This window comes from Pteropus vampyrus, unplaced genomic scaffold (genome assembly GCF_000151845.1).
Source record: "Pteropus vampyrus isolate Shadow unplaced genomic scaffold, Pvam_2.0 Scaffold4, whole genome shotgun sequence".
In the NCBI taxonomy this organism is placed as follows: domain Eukaryota; kingdom Metazoa; phylum Chordata; class Mammalia; order Chiroptera; family Pteropodidae; genus Pteropus; species Pteropus vampyrus.
In genome coordinates, this window is record NW_011888785.1 from 16,804,752 (window position 1) to 16,821,616 (window position 16,865).

General features: G+C 35.6%; 1 protein-coding gene across 2 annotated transcripts in view; it reads right to left on the reverse strand.

Moving 5' to 3' along the window:
* Positions 1-16,865, reverse strand: part of CDK14 (cyclin dependent kinase 14) — a 546,209-nt gene that overhangs the window by 363,353 nt on the left and 165,991 nt on the right. For both annotated transcript variants that reach the window (XM_011363849.2, XM_023533297.1), the window contains exon 4: positions 3,987-4,066. In XM_011363849.2, the coding sequence (XP_011362151.1) occupies positions 3,987-4,066 (80 nt within the window). The remainder of the gene's footprint in view (positions 1-3,986; positions 4,067-16,865) is intronic.

A 16,865-nucleotide genomic window follows, 5' to 3' on the forward strand; every position in this document is an offset into this window, starting at 1 on the left:
CAGAACAAGCTCCCACCAACAGAGCCCTGCGATCTACAACACAACTCAATCCCGGGCTAATATTAAGCTTATCTCCAGACTTACCATGTACTTAAGTATGAACAGACAGATCATCAATAATTTCAGCTGGCCCTACTTGCTTTGTCCCTTGAACTTTCCAGTGATGGACACAACTGTCATAACAAGACTGATGATATTATTATAAACTTTCTCTTAACCTTGAATCTGGATCAGTACCAACAGCAAGGTTTGAATGGTTAATTCCAGTTCACACCCCCACATGCTTAGGGAGCATGCCTGCTGCCCAGTTTCATTTTCTTCCCACTTCTCCCTAGGTGCAGTATCTCTGCCCCTTTCCTATTGCCTAACATACAGGATCTACCATAATAAAATTCAACAGCACTCTTAACTTTGCCTCTCTACATAGCTCAACTGGAACCCACTGCTCTATCTCAGCCAGTGGTTTCCAATCCCATTAGACCTAATATCTTCTTTATATAATACTTTATAAACATGCCTTTACTACTATGAAATGAAATTCCCAGATAATAGAATCTGTGTATACACATAATTTCAAATATTTATACACAGAATTCAAATATATATCTATATGTAAATGATATACAAAAAATAATGTATTTAAATATATAAACGGTCAGGCACAACTAACCTGGAAAACATAATAAAGAATAGTGCTCACATCTACATGTAGAACCAGAATGAACACAACCAGTACAAATGCAGACTGATGGAGAGTGTTACATTAACAACTTAACACAAGCAGCACTGCCACTAGTTATAAAACTTTCCAAAAACGGTGAACAAATTTTAGCAAAGTTTTAAACAAAACAAAATAAAATTTTCCTTTGATTTGCATTGCAGTTGTATTTCTGGAAAAGATGGTATGTATTAAATGTATGCAGAGCATACTTTGCATTTATATGCATAATAGTTGGGTCACAGCCTAAGACAAATATAAAAAGATTTTTCCCCTGCATGAATGCCCAGTCAGACATTCAAACAGCTTATGGGACATGAGGATTGAGAAACTTTGTAAAGGAGCAGACAGTATATAGTTTAGGTTTTGCAAACCACACATTCTGTCGCAACCACTTGATTCGAAGAAAGCAGCCACAGACAATGCATAAATGACCGAGAGTGCTATGTTCAAGTAAAACTTTGTTTACAAAAACTGGCAGAGGATCTCAGACTTTAATTTGCCTACCTCTGTATTAAAGTGTCCAACATATTGCAGAATGCTTAGCAACTATCCACTAAATGCCAATTGCATGATCTAATTATTGTGATGACAAAAACACCTCCTATGGAGTAATAAACACCCCACCCCACAACACAGACCTGAGAACTTCTGACCTAAATATTCTTATTCACTACACTTGACAAAGGCATTGAGCCTTCTGGTCTCAGATCCTTTTCTATATCTGTTTGGAACGCAACTTGTCCTCAATCTACTCTTCACTGTTTACCTCCCTTATGTGTAGTGCCGTTCAAGACCCAGCGGACACCTTACCTCCCATAACAGTGGAGGAATTTCTTTAGAACTTGCAATTTTTTAGAAATGATTTGACATCAATATGTCACCTCATATTATTCCTCAAAATATTATCTACATGTTCAGTCTCTCACCTGGAAGGCAAATTCTTTAAGGGGAGACACTCTGTCTAATACTCTATCACATTTATAGACTCTAGCTCAATGATTTTCCTTAAGTCACTCAATAAAGATTATGCTTACCGTGCTAGATGTTGAGGATAAAGCAGTAAACAATCAGACAAAGTCTCTGATCTCACTAAGATTATACACTAGTAGAGAGGAGTGGAAATAATTAATTTCAGATTCCAATAAGAACTATAAAGGAAATAAACAAAGTGATGACATGGTGAGTAAAGAAGGGTAAGATGGTGGTCATCTAGCTGCTATATGATGGTCAAAGGAAACTTTTGGGAAAAGATGACACTAGAATTGCCATGCAGCATACAAAAAGAGCCAGGGAAGAGCCTTCCAGCCATGAGGAAAAGCATGTGTAAAATTCTTGACATAGGAAGTCTTGTGGCATGTTTGAGGAAAAACCAATCATACAGTACTTGAAACTTAGGCTTTTAAATAAGGAGTGACATTATATGATTTCAGTTTTTAAAAAGAGTGATTACAGAGTAGAGAAGGGATAGTATAAAAATAAAAGAGGAAGTGGAGAGTACAATTAAACTATTACAACAGTCCAAGCAAGAACTAATGATACCCTGGACTGGGGGTGGCAAGAAAGTAAAAGAAAGTAGACAATTTGAGATATCTTTTAGAAAATTTACAGGACTCATTAATGGGCTAGATTTAGGAAGGAGGAAGACTGCATGATGCTATTTCTAAAATGAGAAGAAAACAGTTTGAGTTATGGTGGGGGACCATGAATTCTATTTGGATATGTTAAGTTTGAAATCACTGTTATACAGTGATTGATTTTTAAAGGTTGAACCAGCCTTGCATTTCCAGAATAAGCCTCCCTTGGTAGTGATATATTATCTTTTTTATATATTACTGGATTCAAGAGGAAATGCCAGTTAGGCAGATGGATATATGAGAATGAAGACAAAGACAAGGTCTTAGCTAAAGAAAGGCAATGTAGGTCATCAGCTTATGGTTGCTATTTAAAGTCATGAAACAAATAAAATCATATGGAAAGAGTGCTGACTGGAGGAAAGAGGGCCTCCTCTGTGTCTTATAGAAGAAGCCAGCACAAGAGAAAGAGAAAAAGCTATTTACCTGGAAAAGTCGATGTCACAGAAGATAATGTTTCAATCACGTACAATTTGCTAAAATGATGAGTAAATTAAGACACAGAGGTGTCTACTTGATTTGGCAAGTAAGAGGGCATTGATGAACTTTACAAGAACATTTTCAGCTAAATGGGAATAATGGAAACCAAATTCAAGGGGTATAAAAAGGAGAATGAGAGGTGAGAAAAAAAAAAAAAAACAACAGAAATACTCCTCAAAAATAAATGTAAATCATAATGATAGTTGTGGAAGACAAAGCAGACCAATGACAGACTACATTTAGTTAACCAATACCGTAATAATATTATTTCAGTAAATCACTGATATTTATCTTGTTCAGTAAATCACTGATATTTGTCTTATGGATCAGTGATATTTATCTTGTTCAGTAAATCACTGATATTTATCTTATGGATCAGCAGAACGAGTACATATGGTTCTTTCAATGCAAAAATAAACTGAAGTCTTACGTCAAGATAATTTGTACCTTTAAAAATAGAGTAGAGGTAAAGCTATTAATATTACAAGTTCTGAATCTGAACTGAGGAGTTTCCACTAATAAAAGAAGATACCTTATTCTTTTAGATTAGAGAAACTATGCAGGAAGTAATAAAGCAAAAAATAGAGCAATCTTATTTGACAAATTTTTTTTAAAACATATGTAACAACTACATTGTAAAAAGAATTTTTAGAAAATGACAGAATAGAAGAAAATATTACAACCTAAATGACACTAAAATAGAGTGTAAATCAGTAAGAAAAACCAATAGAAAATATAGTAAAGAAGAGGAACAAGGAAATCAAGAAAAAAGAAATACGAATGACTAATAAGATAGCATGATCTCCACATTTTTAAGGACTTTCTTTAAAAGTCATGAATATAGAGTAATGCTAGATTCATATGTGCCTTAGGAGCTCTGCAAACAAAATCAGACACATAAAGTTCCTCAGTCAGTTAATGATAGTCTCGCCATCAATAATACACAGCAATATTTTTTTCCCCACATCTGAGTATACTGCAGGATGATCTTATTTTATTGATATGACTTGATATGACTGCAAGAGGTACTAATTTTTACATTTCAGTTTATGCATTCCATGAGAAATATAATATAGAGTATAGGTGCATAATATTTAAACAGCTACAGGCATCATGCAAACACAAAAGCAAAGATATCAAGAGAAAATTCCTACCTTCCCTGATAGCTGTAAAAGGTGTACCTTCTTCTTCTTGCAGCCTAATCACCTTCAGGGCTACCAACTTGCCATTTACCCTGGAAGAAACAAAAGAAAAAATGAGAAGCAAATCCATGAAAATATGTTCCTTTTATGGTTCCAATCGTCTTCCTTATAATTTATATTTTTTTTTGCACTGAAAATGTCAGTGACTCAATTATGCCGCCACAACAAGATTAACTTCAGTAAGTCTGGGAATTCTATATCATCATCATAAGTACTCACACTTTAAACATTCACATTTTAAATATTCACACTTGCACAGTCCAAGATTTAAATGAAGTTTTCTGTGATTCACTCTATGTTCCTTCCAGAATGAAACCAGTGCTTAACAAAATCACCATGCTTGGTCAATTATTCTCAAGTTAATTAAAAATCAAACAGTCAAAATAACTCTCTTCCTTAGTTTCTCCAATCGCTCCTTTGTTTTGCCAAAATGTCTTCTTCGGTCTTAAACTGAGATCATTCAATTCCCAAGGACAAAAACTTGACACCCAGTCTTCCATCTTCCGGCTTCCTGTCTGTCTCTCTCCCTCCCTACCCTACCTCCCTACCTCCCTCTCTCCCTCTCTCCCTCTCTCTCTCTCTCTCTCTCTCTCTCTCTCTCTCTCTCTCTCTCTCTCTCTTCCCATCCCTCCATCACCCATTCCTACCTTTTTCACTATTTTTTTTTCACTGAAGCACCCTAAAATTATATTTGGTCTGACTGTGTTTTATAATACAGTATATCATCAAAATAAAAGTTATGACTATTTTACTATTACAAGATTACACAGGCCTACCCAAAGCAGATGGTTCTTCCAGACGCATTCTAAATGTGTATTGGCTCTAACTGAGATTGCAGTAGGCAGCTAACTTTTTTCCCAGTCAATTCTGTTAACAAGGACATGACTATCTATATTAGTCTTCTAGTTAAATGCTCTACTTTCTATCTTTACTAGGCCAAGCAGCATATTTTGTTAATTAAAATAAGTAAAACATGCACACATTAAAAGTTCTGTAAAAGATACAAGAGTGTTTGGTGAAAAGTTAATATCTTTGCTGCAGCCTTTCTCACCCACTCAGCTCCTATCCTTTGAGGTCACCACTTACCATTGTTCATACATACTTATACACACACAGAGAGACATACACACAGATATACACACAGACACACACATATATATATATACACATACACACATATGCACACACAAATAGTAGTATGCTTCATGGAGTACATTACGTATTGTTTTTATTACTTAACATACTTTGGTGGCTTCTCCATAAATTCATAAAAAACTGTCTCTTGCTTTTGAAAGGAATACATGGTATTCCTCTGTATGAGTGTAGTATACTTAATCCTAGTCCTCTACCGATAGGCATTTAGTATGTTCCCATTTTTTGCTACTAACACAATGATGCAATAAATTCTTGGAAATGTAATTTCATCCATGTAAAAATATGTCAGTAAGATAAATTCTTAAAAATGGAATTGAAAGATCAAAATATATGTACATTTCTAAATCCTAATTCTGATGAGTATTCAGAAATTATCCTGCATAAAGGTTGTACTAATTTACATTTCCTATAGCAAATGATAAGAGCTCCTGGTTCCCCCTTCATCTATACTACGTTTTCAACCTTGAATTTGCCAATGTGATAGATGAAAAGTGGTTTCTCATTGCAATTTAAATTGCAACCAAAGATCTTTCAAGGTTATGGAACTCGCAAAGGATAACTCATGTGGTCCAGAGAACCCAGTGCCTGAGTCTGAAATAAAGAATTTGAATGTCTCTTTTTTAAGAACTACATCCATTTAGTCTGTTTTTACTCAAAGAACTGTCACAGACATGAAACTCAAAAGGCCAAGAAATTTATCACAGCTCAACCATCCCAGTGGCATTTCTAAACTGATTGTTGAAATACATTATTGGTTACAGTAATCAAATAAAGATATCTAATTATAAAGCTCTGCAATGTGCCATCTACATGAGCTTGTGCGTTGTGTTTATTTTCCTTGTGTTCAGCTGGGAGGACAGGCCTGCTGCTTTTCTGCCCTGCAACTCTCCTCTCCCGAGTACATTACCTTAAATTTTCTGATCTTCACTGCGCTCTAGGTACCCAGGTGCAGGTAGAACATTAGTATCAACATGGGGTTCAAATGGAGACTGTACCTTATGCTCCTCACTTTGTCCTTTACGACTAAGGGAGGCCTTTGGCAGGGCTTGAGGCGGGGATGCAGTCAGTGCTGACATCTGCACAGATTTTTCTCAGCCCAGTTGAGCTCATCGCTAGCTCCCCGAGGGGGCGGTAACTGATTCCAGGAATTGCTTGGAATTTTCTCCTCATTTACTGATATTTTCCCCTCACCCTTAAAAAAACACACACAACCTTCTACCCACAAAGCATTTCCATTTCCCTTGAGATCGTTAACTGATATGTACCATGAACTGAATTCTGGAATACATGGAATTCATATTTTTGAAGGTTATATACTTAAAACACATTCTCAGACCACAAAGCTGTGACTGTACTGAAATACACTAAAAGGAAACAAACCTTCAACTGAGCCAATACTCTTCAAATGCAACTAGAAATGGAACACCTTTAAGTAATCTCATATGTGCATTATTTTTGTTATGGAAAAATTTTATAACATATTTACTATGATAATGGCATAAGAAAGCAAGATCCAAGTCAATGGAATTCTGATTCTGAAGTATATTTCTCCAGAATTAAACCTCTAAGTATTAATTTCTTATGATAATCACAACATTTAAAGACATTGAGATTTTATGAATAACATCATATGAAACTGAACGTGTCCTTAAGATTTATACTAGACCATTAGCTCCAGGAGTGAAGGAACTTTTTCTATTTTGTTGACTGTTACATGCCCAGTGTCTAAAACTGCCTGGCATAGAGTAGACTCTCTATTTTATTGAACGAATATTAATAATGTTACTATACTGACATTTCCATCCTAATACCTGCAAGATAATTCAAGAATAAAGTATAAAAATTATTGCTCAACATCACTAATCATCAGGGAAACGCAAATGACCTATCACCTCACATCAGGGAAACCACAATGAGCTACCACCTCGCATCTATCAGAATGGCCATCATAAAGAAGACAAGAAACAACAGTTGCTAGCAAAGACGTGGTAAAAGGGAAGCTTTACACATTATTGGCAGGAATGTAAATTGGTCTACCTACCATGGAAAACAATATGTAGTATCTTCAAAAAATTAAAAATAGATCTACCATATGATCCAGCAATTCCACTACCAGGTATATTATACCCAAAGGAAATGAAAATGGGATTTTGGTGAAATGTATGCACTCTCATGTTTATCACAGCATTATTCACAATAGCTAAATATGGAAATAACCCTAATACCCATCAAAGGATGAATTGGAAAAAAAAGAAGTGCTACACATACACAACAAAATATTATTTAGCCATGAAAAAGGAAGATATCCTTCCTTTTTGGAACTTGATGGACCTTGAGCACCTTATGCTAAGCAAGATAGAGTCAGAGAAAGACAAGTACTGTATGACATCATCTAAATGTGGAAACTAAAAAAGTTAAACCTGTAAAACACAAAGCATAAAATGGTGGTTACCAGGGAATGGGGGTTAGGGGTGGGAGATAAGAGTGATGGTGTTTAAGGGTAAAAACTTGTAACAAGTAGTAAACAAGGCATAGAGATGTTTTACACAGTACAATGAATATAGACAATAATATTATACTATAATTATGCCATGTGTACCGTGATACATATCACTTCATCGGCAAACATATCACAACAGATAGATTATCAAAGTAGCATGTTCTACACCCTAAATTTATGCAATGTTACATATCAAATTTATTCAATTAAAAAAATTATTGCTTTCAAAAATTTCAGAAATCTCAAATTTTTATAAAGCTTTTAACATCTTTCATGTTTGGTTTGAATATTTATTTTCTTTTTTCATATTAAAGGTGCAGTCTCTTTGTTTTTCATGTATGCAGATATAAAGTTTTCATTTCCTTAAAAGTTTTAGAATTTATAGAATGTTGTGTTAACTAACCATTTTGCACCCAACAGACACGTTTCAAAATCCTCACCATCCTTTAATAATCAGAGCCCGGACTGCTAATCAGCATCTCCCTCGTCAACAACTGCTTCGTTGGTTTCCCGCTAAGAATCATACTGATTTTCAAATTGCTCTTTAACCTAAGAGTCATTGCAACTTTCTCTTTTCTTAATTAGTTTTTCTCTACATGTCTAGACACTCACCAACTACTGAATTACTCAGTTCTAAAGTCTAGTAAAAATGTTAAGGCACTGGCTCTAGTTTTGGAAAAGCTACCTTTGGAAAAACATCATGAATTTTCTAATGTTCAATCTTCCGTGCATATATATTTTTTAAACTTTAGTGTGCACTGAAAGACTTGAAATTCTAAGTTACTACTCTCAAAAAATGTCAGTTTTCAAAGATATCAAATGAAGATATCTGTTATTCTATGAAAAACAAACTAAACATTGTATCTAAGAAGTACCTGTGGGTTTAAGTTATTTTATTAAAGATTCAAAACATATGCTTCAAACACTGATTTCAGTTCTTTAGAATAATTACAAAATTCAAATTGAATCAATAAATTAGAGCTGTTTACAGGAAAATATTGAAGATTCCTCTTTAACAAGTCTTATTAATTAAATCAAAGGCTAATAAACAGAAGGCAATCAAGGTCTGATTGTCAGTGAAGACATAATTCAGGTAAATAAAATGCTTAAAAATAAATGCTTTAAATTATGTTAATATTACCACAGAAAATTCCACTGGAGACATTGTCAGGTTTGTGTCTAATTGTTCTAAGCTATGCAGGGAGCTGTTTTAATTTCAGAGAGTCTTCAATATTCTCTAATTCTCCCGACAACTGCCGTTTCCCAGTCTGACCTCACTATGAAGCTCACTTCAGGCCCAAAGATGAGTGACTCACTGCTCTAGTCTGACCATCAAACGGGACAAGCTGTCAAGTACGGCACCAGGAAGAGCCAGGGGAATGCCTGTACGTGCATAGAGCTATCCACTCACAGAGTCATGCATCCCAGTAGAGCTATGCTGAAGTGGATCCAGCTTTCGAAATGGTTCTAATCACAAACGAAAATTCCTGCCAACTTCAGAAATCTCTCCACAGTTCTGTGTGCCATAAATTTGTAAATAATGAAACTCTCTAGTGAAAGCGAAGCAAGGTTTGGAAGTTTTGAATAAGGATGGCCTATTCATTTTTTCATGCATTTCTTCATTTGTTCATTCAACATTTTGTGAAACCTATAAAAGGAAAACTCCCCAGTTAGCTCAGGGTAAATTTTCCAGGTTCAAAAGATGATATACAAAGAGAATTTTGTTACAGACAAACAGTTCTCAAAGGAAAGTCTAAAGATTTTCTATTCCATTAGTTAACGCAAATTAATAGGATAACTTAGTACAATGAAACAAAATTACAATCATTATCCAGGTCATCTCTGAAAATAGTGTCCATGTACTAACACCTAGAAGAAATTATATCTAGAGAATATGAAGGAAATTAAAGCGATATACCGAAAAGAAATTTAATATACCCTGTGAAATTTAATATATTCTACTTCACTCTTCCATTATGATTTTGTCTCAAGAGAAACTCCTAAGGAACATAATACTGACTGCAGGAAGATACTGTGCTTTTGTTTCCTTACTGTATTGGTTTAGAAGCAATAGAGGATATGTAGATATTACTGAAGAAGTGACAATGGCAAGATAGAGTAAATCAAGAACAATACCTTGGGCTGAATTTATAAACTTCTGGCAAAATCATTAAAATATTTTAAAGGTTTTACTAATAGCACTTCTTTTATTAATTCCCTCTTAAGATACCAGTTAAACTGCTGACTATACTGTATTACATACACATTTCAAAACTTAAAAACTTAACTAAATATTCATAGCTTTGCTAACCTCATCTAAATTCAATTTTTATTCAGGTGTAAATGAGAAATCATCTCGATACTATTTAACCTTTGCTATTCTGAAATAACCTTAAAGTGTTTTCTTTCTATTGTACTTTCTTCTGGAAAAAAAGAAATTAGAATTTCAAGGTAAGCTGTCAGTAATTACACCTTGTCCTAATCGTTATCAAAATTATAATACAGAAAGAAGCAGAAGACTAATGTTATTTCCATTAAATTAATTTTTAACAAAACACAAAAATTAGTAAGAATGGTGTAATGGCTACTTATTAGGATGTGACCAATAGTGCAAAAAGTCTGAAGATTTAATACAATGAGAAAAGAGTATGTTAAGTCGACAGTTGTTACTTAAAAAAAGAAATGATGGCTGCTAAAGCATAATTCATCATTATCAATGTCTTATCAAATGTGTAAACTCATAATGCTTTGAAATATGAAATTAGAGTGACATATGTTCATTGGAGAAAACAGAATGATGTACATTTCAACAATTTAAAACCATCCAACCCTTCACCTTTCCAAAAATAAAATCTGTCAACAAGGATTTGAGAGTCTTATTACCTTGAACATAAAATAAAATAACCTCAGTGATCATTTAGGCTTCTCGGCAGACAAAAAGATCTTTACTGCCTTGATTGTCCTATCTTGGTCCTCTCACTGTCTAGAACAAAGCAGCCCCCCAAAAGACTCTGATGGAACTCAAACTCCCCTACAACACCCCCAAATGATTTATCTCTTCCTAAATGTTGAGCAAAAATTTGCCTCCTGTGATTTCTACTCTCTGATTCAAGTTCTGACTCCACAAAGACTAAACTAAATGCTCTTCCACAAGGCAGCCCTTCACTTAATGAAGTTTTGATAACCCAACCTCAGTCAACAAATATTCATTGAGAGATTCTTATCCTGTACTTGGGATAAAGGATGAACAACAGACGTGGTCCCTGCATTTGCATCTCACCAAGGAGACAGACATAAAGCCCATAACTGCAAGGATGGCTGAAACATGTCCAAGGGAGGCAGGAGGCTCCCACTCATCAAAGATGGAAAAATTTGAGCATCGCTAAAATAATACCTGTAATAGAAAGGTATCAAATATGTTTAAGTCCGTAAGTTTATGAGACTAAAAAAACTCATCAGTTATATTTGGAGGGTACTATGGAACCAACTCATTAGTTTTAAAACTGTTAAATATAGAGAATACATCAAACACTAACCTTCCTTTCATATATTTTCATATACACTATATCTCAGTGTAAACAGATGGTTTGATATGTGAAAGTTTCTCTTTATAGATGCATTGCATGTAGCAAATGAAGAAGGAATGACAGAATTTGAGTACCATTTTTGCTAACCATAATCATTTAATGGATTATTAACAGTTGCTAAAATCACAAAAAAAAAGACTACCAGATAGTATGTGCCTCTTGTTGGAAGCACTCATCCCCCTCTAGGGAATAAATCCAAATTGAATCTGACCAAGTCTATACCTAACTCCTTATTTTAAAGAGATAGGGAACAAGTTTAAAAAAGGTCATTGAAATACATCAGGAAAATCCACACTACAGGTAACTCTTCATATAGAAGAAAAATGAATGTGTTTCTTCAACAAATAAATTTCATGAAAAAATGTGAGGGGAAACCATAGATTAAAAGAGAGAGAGATCAACTAATTGCAATTAACTGTAATGTACAGATCTAATTTTATCTTGACTCCAACAGTATATTTTAACATTCACCGTATGTATATTTGATGACAAGGAACTGTTAAATTTTTTCGATGTGATAATTGTATTGTGGTTATGTGTTTAAAACAGAGTTTTTACCTTTTAAAGAATAAATGTACTATGAAATAACATGATGTTTGGGGTTTGTTTCAAAATAATTGGGAGAAACAAATATAGATAAAATAAGATCAGACATGGGATGTCAACATTTGAAATTGGATGATGGCCTCATGAGAATTTATCTAACTATGTTCTCTACTAATCTTCCATAATAAGTTCTATAAATATTTTTAAAACACCCGATATGAATTGAGATAAATATAATGAAGAAAAATTATAATTTGCTATAGAAAAGATAAAGAACCTATTTTAGATTAGACACTTTGGGAAGGTTTCTCTGAAAATATGACATTTAAGCTGAATCAAAAAATAAAGAAGTGTAAGCAAAGAACCTTCCAGACAGAAGGAATGACCTATACAAAAGTCCAGAGGCAGAGAACATGATGCGTTAAAACTAAGTATAAAAAAGGAAGAGTGGCTGAAGCCTGTTGGCTGGGAATGGGGGGCAGGTGCACAGGGTGCACCTGGATGGACAGGAGAGGAGAGCTAGATCGTGGAGGTCCTTAAGGGCCACAGAAAGGATTGATAAAAAAAAAAAAAAAAAAAAACACTGGAGGATCTTAAGCAGGGGGTGATATGATTAAATTACGTGTCCACAGCTCACTCACTAGGGTGTGGAGAGTGGCCTGAGGGAATACAACGGTGGGAGCGGGGAGGGAGGTCAGAGAGCTATTACAGTGGTCCAGGAGAAAGATGGTGGCCACAAAGAAGCAGGATGCTGAGGAGTGCAATGGGAAAAAGAAAAGTGATATTCTGAAGAGAATCAGCATGCCATCAGAATAAATTGGATTCGGTGTAGAGAAAGATGTAAAGGATGAATCCAAATGTGCTGACTTTAGTATCTGGGTGGATGGAAACACCAGTTATTATTTAATATTCAAGAGTCAAAAAAAAGAAAAACTAAAGAAGAGATTTAAGGTTTTTTTATCAATCCTTTTCTGTGGCCCTTAAAGACAGAGGGCAACCAAGAGTCTGGGTTGGGAGGATCCAAGACTGGGAAGATCCAAGTGGAGACATAGAGGAAGCATTGGCATTTATGGCTCTGGATCTCAGTACAAAAATCTAGGCCAGATGTAAAAATATGAGACACGTGGAAGACTCCAAGAGAAGTAATAACCTCCAGAGAGAGCCGGTTTTCTGTTAAAGTAGGAGTGAAGAAAACACTCAGAAAGAGGAAGAGAATATGTAAGAGTTTGTTGATCAGAGAATAATGTTCTAGAAAGAGACTGAAAGATGCGGGGAGGAAGAGAAGGAACAGCGCAGGAGATGCAGTGGGAAACATGGGGGTGAGAATGGCTAACCAGGCAGTTCTACACCTTGGGCAGGGCCTAGCCAGTGTCCGATTCCATCCTGACAGCCTCTCGGAAGCAGGAGGAGTAGGGGCTGGTGTTTTGGCTGCCGCTCAGTTTAGCTGCCCCTGTGTGCATTGGGCAAGGCAGGGAGAAGATGGGGCCAGGCTTTGCAGCAGTGCAGAAGATAAGGTACAGGTTCCTAGCCCTGGCTACAGATTAGAATCAACTGGGGAGCTTCAAAACATACCATTGCTTGGCCCCACCCCTGATTTAGTTGGTGTGGGGTACGGGTCAGCACCTGTATTTTTTAAAACACCCTGGGGGCGATAACCACTGGGTTAAGCCTTTAGGTTCCCACATCAATTTCTCATTGCCTCCCTCCCTTTGTCTAGTCTTTCCAACAGTGAAGTCTCTTTGTTACAAAAAACATTCAAAAATTTTCAACTATTTTGAGTGCCCTCACAGTCTTAATTGCAAGCTTCTAGATAATTCTCAGCTGATTAATCCTTTTTGAAATGTGGTTGCCAGGGTGTATGCACTAAACAACATGGTCTAATAAGTGCTGAGTGGACTGGGATAGTGCCCTGCCCTGTTCCAGAAACCAAACTGGTGCTAATTTTATTTGTCCTAAGCTCGAATTAGACTGTGACAGTCACAAAATACTGTAAACTCATATTGATCTTGCCAGCAACTAACACTCCTGAGTTTTCTTCACAGGCCCTGCAATCACACCATCTCTAATTTGCCCTACACTTAATAATTCACTTTTTAAACATGATTTCAAAAGTGTGCTTTATCCCTAAAAAAGTTTTAACTTGTCAACAGCAACCAACTGCTCAAGCCTCTCATGTCTGCTTTAAATTCCAGTCCTGTTTACGACAGGGCGTGGCCACACATCTTTCTATCTGTCTACATCCAAGTAGGAATGAAAACACTTAAGAGAACGAGTTCCAGGCAGTGTTCTCTGACACTACATTCTTGACTCCCACCCATCTACATTTGAGGGAACCTGGTTCATTAACTGTGTCCTCCCACCCTCTCTCTCTCTCTCTCTCTCTCTCTCAGTCTCTCTCTCTCTCTCTCTCTCTCCATCCTCCCCTCTTCCCTCTCTCCGTTTCTTTCACTTTCGAACTCTCCTCTCCATAGTCACTCTCAATCACACCTCAACTCCTCTGTCCCACACCACGTAGCAGCTTCTGCGTATAAACTTCAAATCTGAGCTTTTCCTGGATTTCCAACGCTTCCTCTCCTTTCCTCTCTAAGTTGAACTGTATAGTAGTTACCCGGTCCAAAGTTTGTTTGGTTTTGAAAGACTTTTATCACCCATTTTTATATATCAACCTTATGGAGTTTTAGGGCAATGGATTGTACACTTTTTGGTATTCTGGAATACCTCCAGATGCAAGAAACCATTCTGGGAAAAGCAAAAAAAATCACCTGCATGCAGCCCTTGAGGAGATTACCAACCAAAGAAGAAAACAGACATGACTGAGCAACTAAAATACATAACCAACATTGGTAAGTTTCTAAGGAAAAAAAAAAAAAGGCAAAGTTATTGAAGACAAGAGATGGAAGAACTGTTATTACATCAAGAGAAAGCACAAACCACGAAAAAGGTGCCAGGACACTCACAGATGTAAAGGCAGTTAGTTACACATACTCCTGTAATTACTAGAAAAGGGCATGTTTATTGGATGAGATGGGAGAATTTCCTAAAAAATAAGTAAAATGTAGTCTACATGTAGTCTATTAAGAGGAGTTTTTAGAGACTGACTTTTCATATAGTGAGATTTGAAACTTAGTGTGTTAATTAGTTCTAGAAGGTTTTATTCATAACATACAATAACTTAAATCACTAAATATACAACACCACATATATACAAGCAATCATATGCACTGAAAACTAAGAATGAAGAGATGGAGTAAAGATAAAGAAAAAAAAGTTGGGTTTTATTTTTTCCCTAGTCCTACTTTTAAACACACTTGTCTAGAAAAACATATTACTGAGGTCTTTGAAAAGGCTGTATCTTATATTTCTAGAAAAATCAAATTTTCTCCTTCTGAGGTCAAGTTGCCACTTCACATAGATTTTCATCTTCAGTAGCTTTTTTCCCCATAGAAAATGCTTCAAAAAAACAGAATAGAAATGGATGTACTTATGAATGGTATTACTTTTTTCCTATCTTAGATTACCTATTACAGATGGTCCCCAATTTACAATGGTACAATTTACAACTTACAATTTTTTGACTTTATGAAGGTACAAAAGTAAAATATTCACTAGAAACCAAACTTCAAATTTTGAAGTTTGATCTTTTCCCAGGCTAGCAATATGTGGTATGATACTCTTTTGTGATACTGGGCAGCAGCAGTGAGATGATTTGGCCCAACTCTAGGTTAATGTTAGTATTCTGAGAATATTTAAGGTAGGCGAGAATAAGCTATAATGTTTGGTAGTTTAGATATATTAACTGCATTTTTTACAATATTTTAAACTTATGGTGGATTTATTGGGATGTCACCCTCATCATAAGTTGTGGAACATCTGTATTTTCTGGCAAATTCTTACACACTATTGCTAAAAATAAAAATCAAATACTCTCATTCATAACGTTCTTTTTTAAAAGGCTAACTATAGCATTACAATCAGAGTGAGTCAATATGTGAGCTGGGATTAAAGAAAAGACAATAAAGTCTGATGTTCAACCTTATAGCATTTCAAGCTTCCCAGTTCAAAGATATGTTTAAAGCAAGAGATGTTACCATTTCTCTAAAAGAGTCATAAATGTTCCCCTTTCTGTGATGGGTTCAGCATCATGGGAGAGAAGTCAAGCTTCTATTCTCAGAAATAAAGTATCTCCAAATAAATTAAATGAAATGCACCAGAAAGCACATCGCTGATCACCACCAGGCTTTGAGTAGTCCCCAAATATTCATTGCCAAGTACTGTTTGCTAACCACAGAGAGCTTGCATTTTTCATTCAAACATAGTCACACAAAATTAAATGAAGTTTGGAACAGCAGGACAAAACAATTAAAGCAGCCCTGGAGAGCCACTAAGGCAGGAGTATTCAGAGTTCAGACTATTCTTAACACGATTCTAATAAAGACACACACGCTCGCCAGTCCATGTGCACGTGTGCTTGTGCGTGTGTGCACACACACACGTGCACACACACACGCACACACACCAAGTTTATATTACAACTAGTATAGAAAGCTAGTATTTTTTTTTAATTTGGCTGCAAATGTCCATGGAGAACCAACAAAGAAAATTACTATAAATTCACAGTCATTTGGTTAAGAGACTAGGAGACATATCAAGTCAAGAGTATTACGAGTAATTTTTATTTTCTCTAGTTAAAATGTATTTGTACAGTGTAAATACAAGCAATTAATGTCCTATATTTCAATAAAGATGAAAAAAAAGATAGTTGTCTTTAACTCAAAAATAGCACATGTGCTGAATACCCCTATTGTTAAGGTTCCAAAGATATGGCAGGCCCTGGGCCAAAGAGTTTATTTACACTGTCTCATGTAATCCTTTTAACGCCACTGTTTGATAGATACTATAATTATCTCCACTTTATGAAGAAACTGAGGCACGGTTCTAAATCACACAACTAGAAGTAGCAGGCCTACAATATGGACCTAGATGGTCCAACTTCAGAGCCCATATTCATAAATTCTCTGTGGAGCAGCAATAATTAAAGTGTAA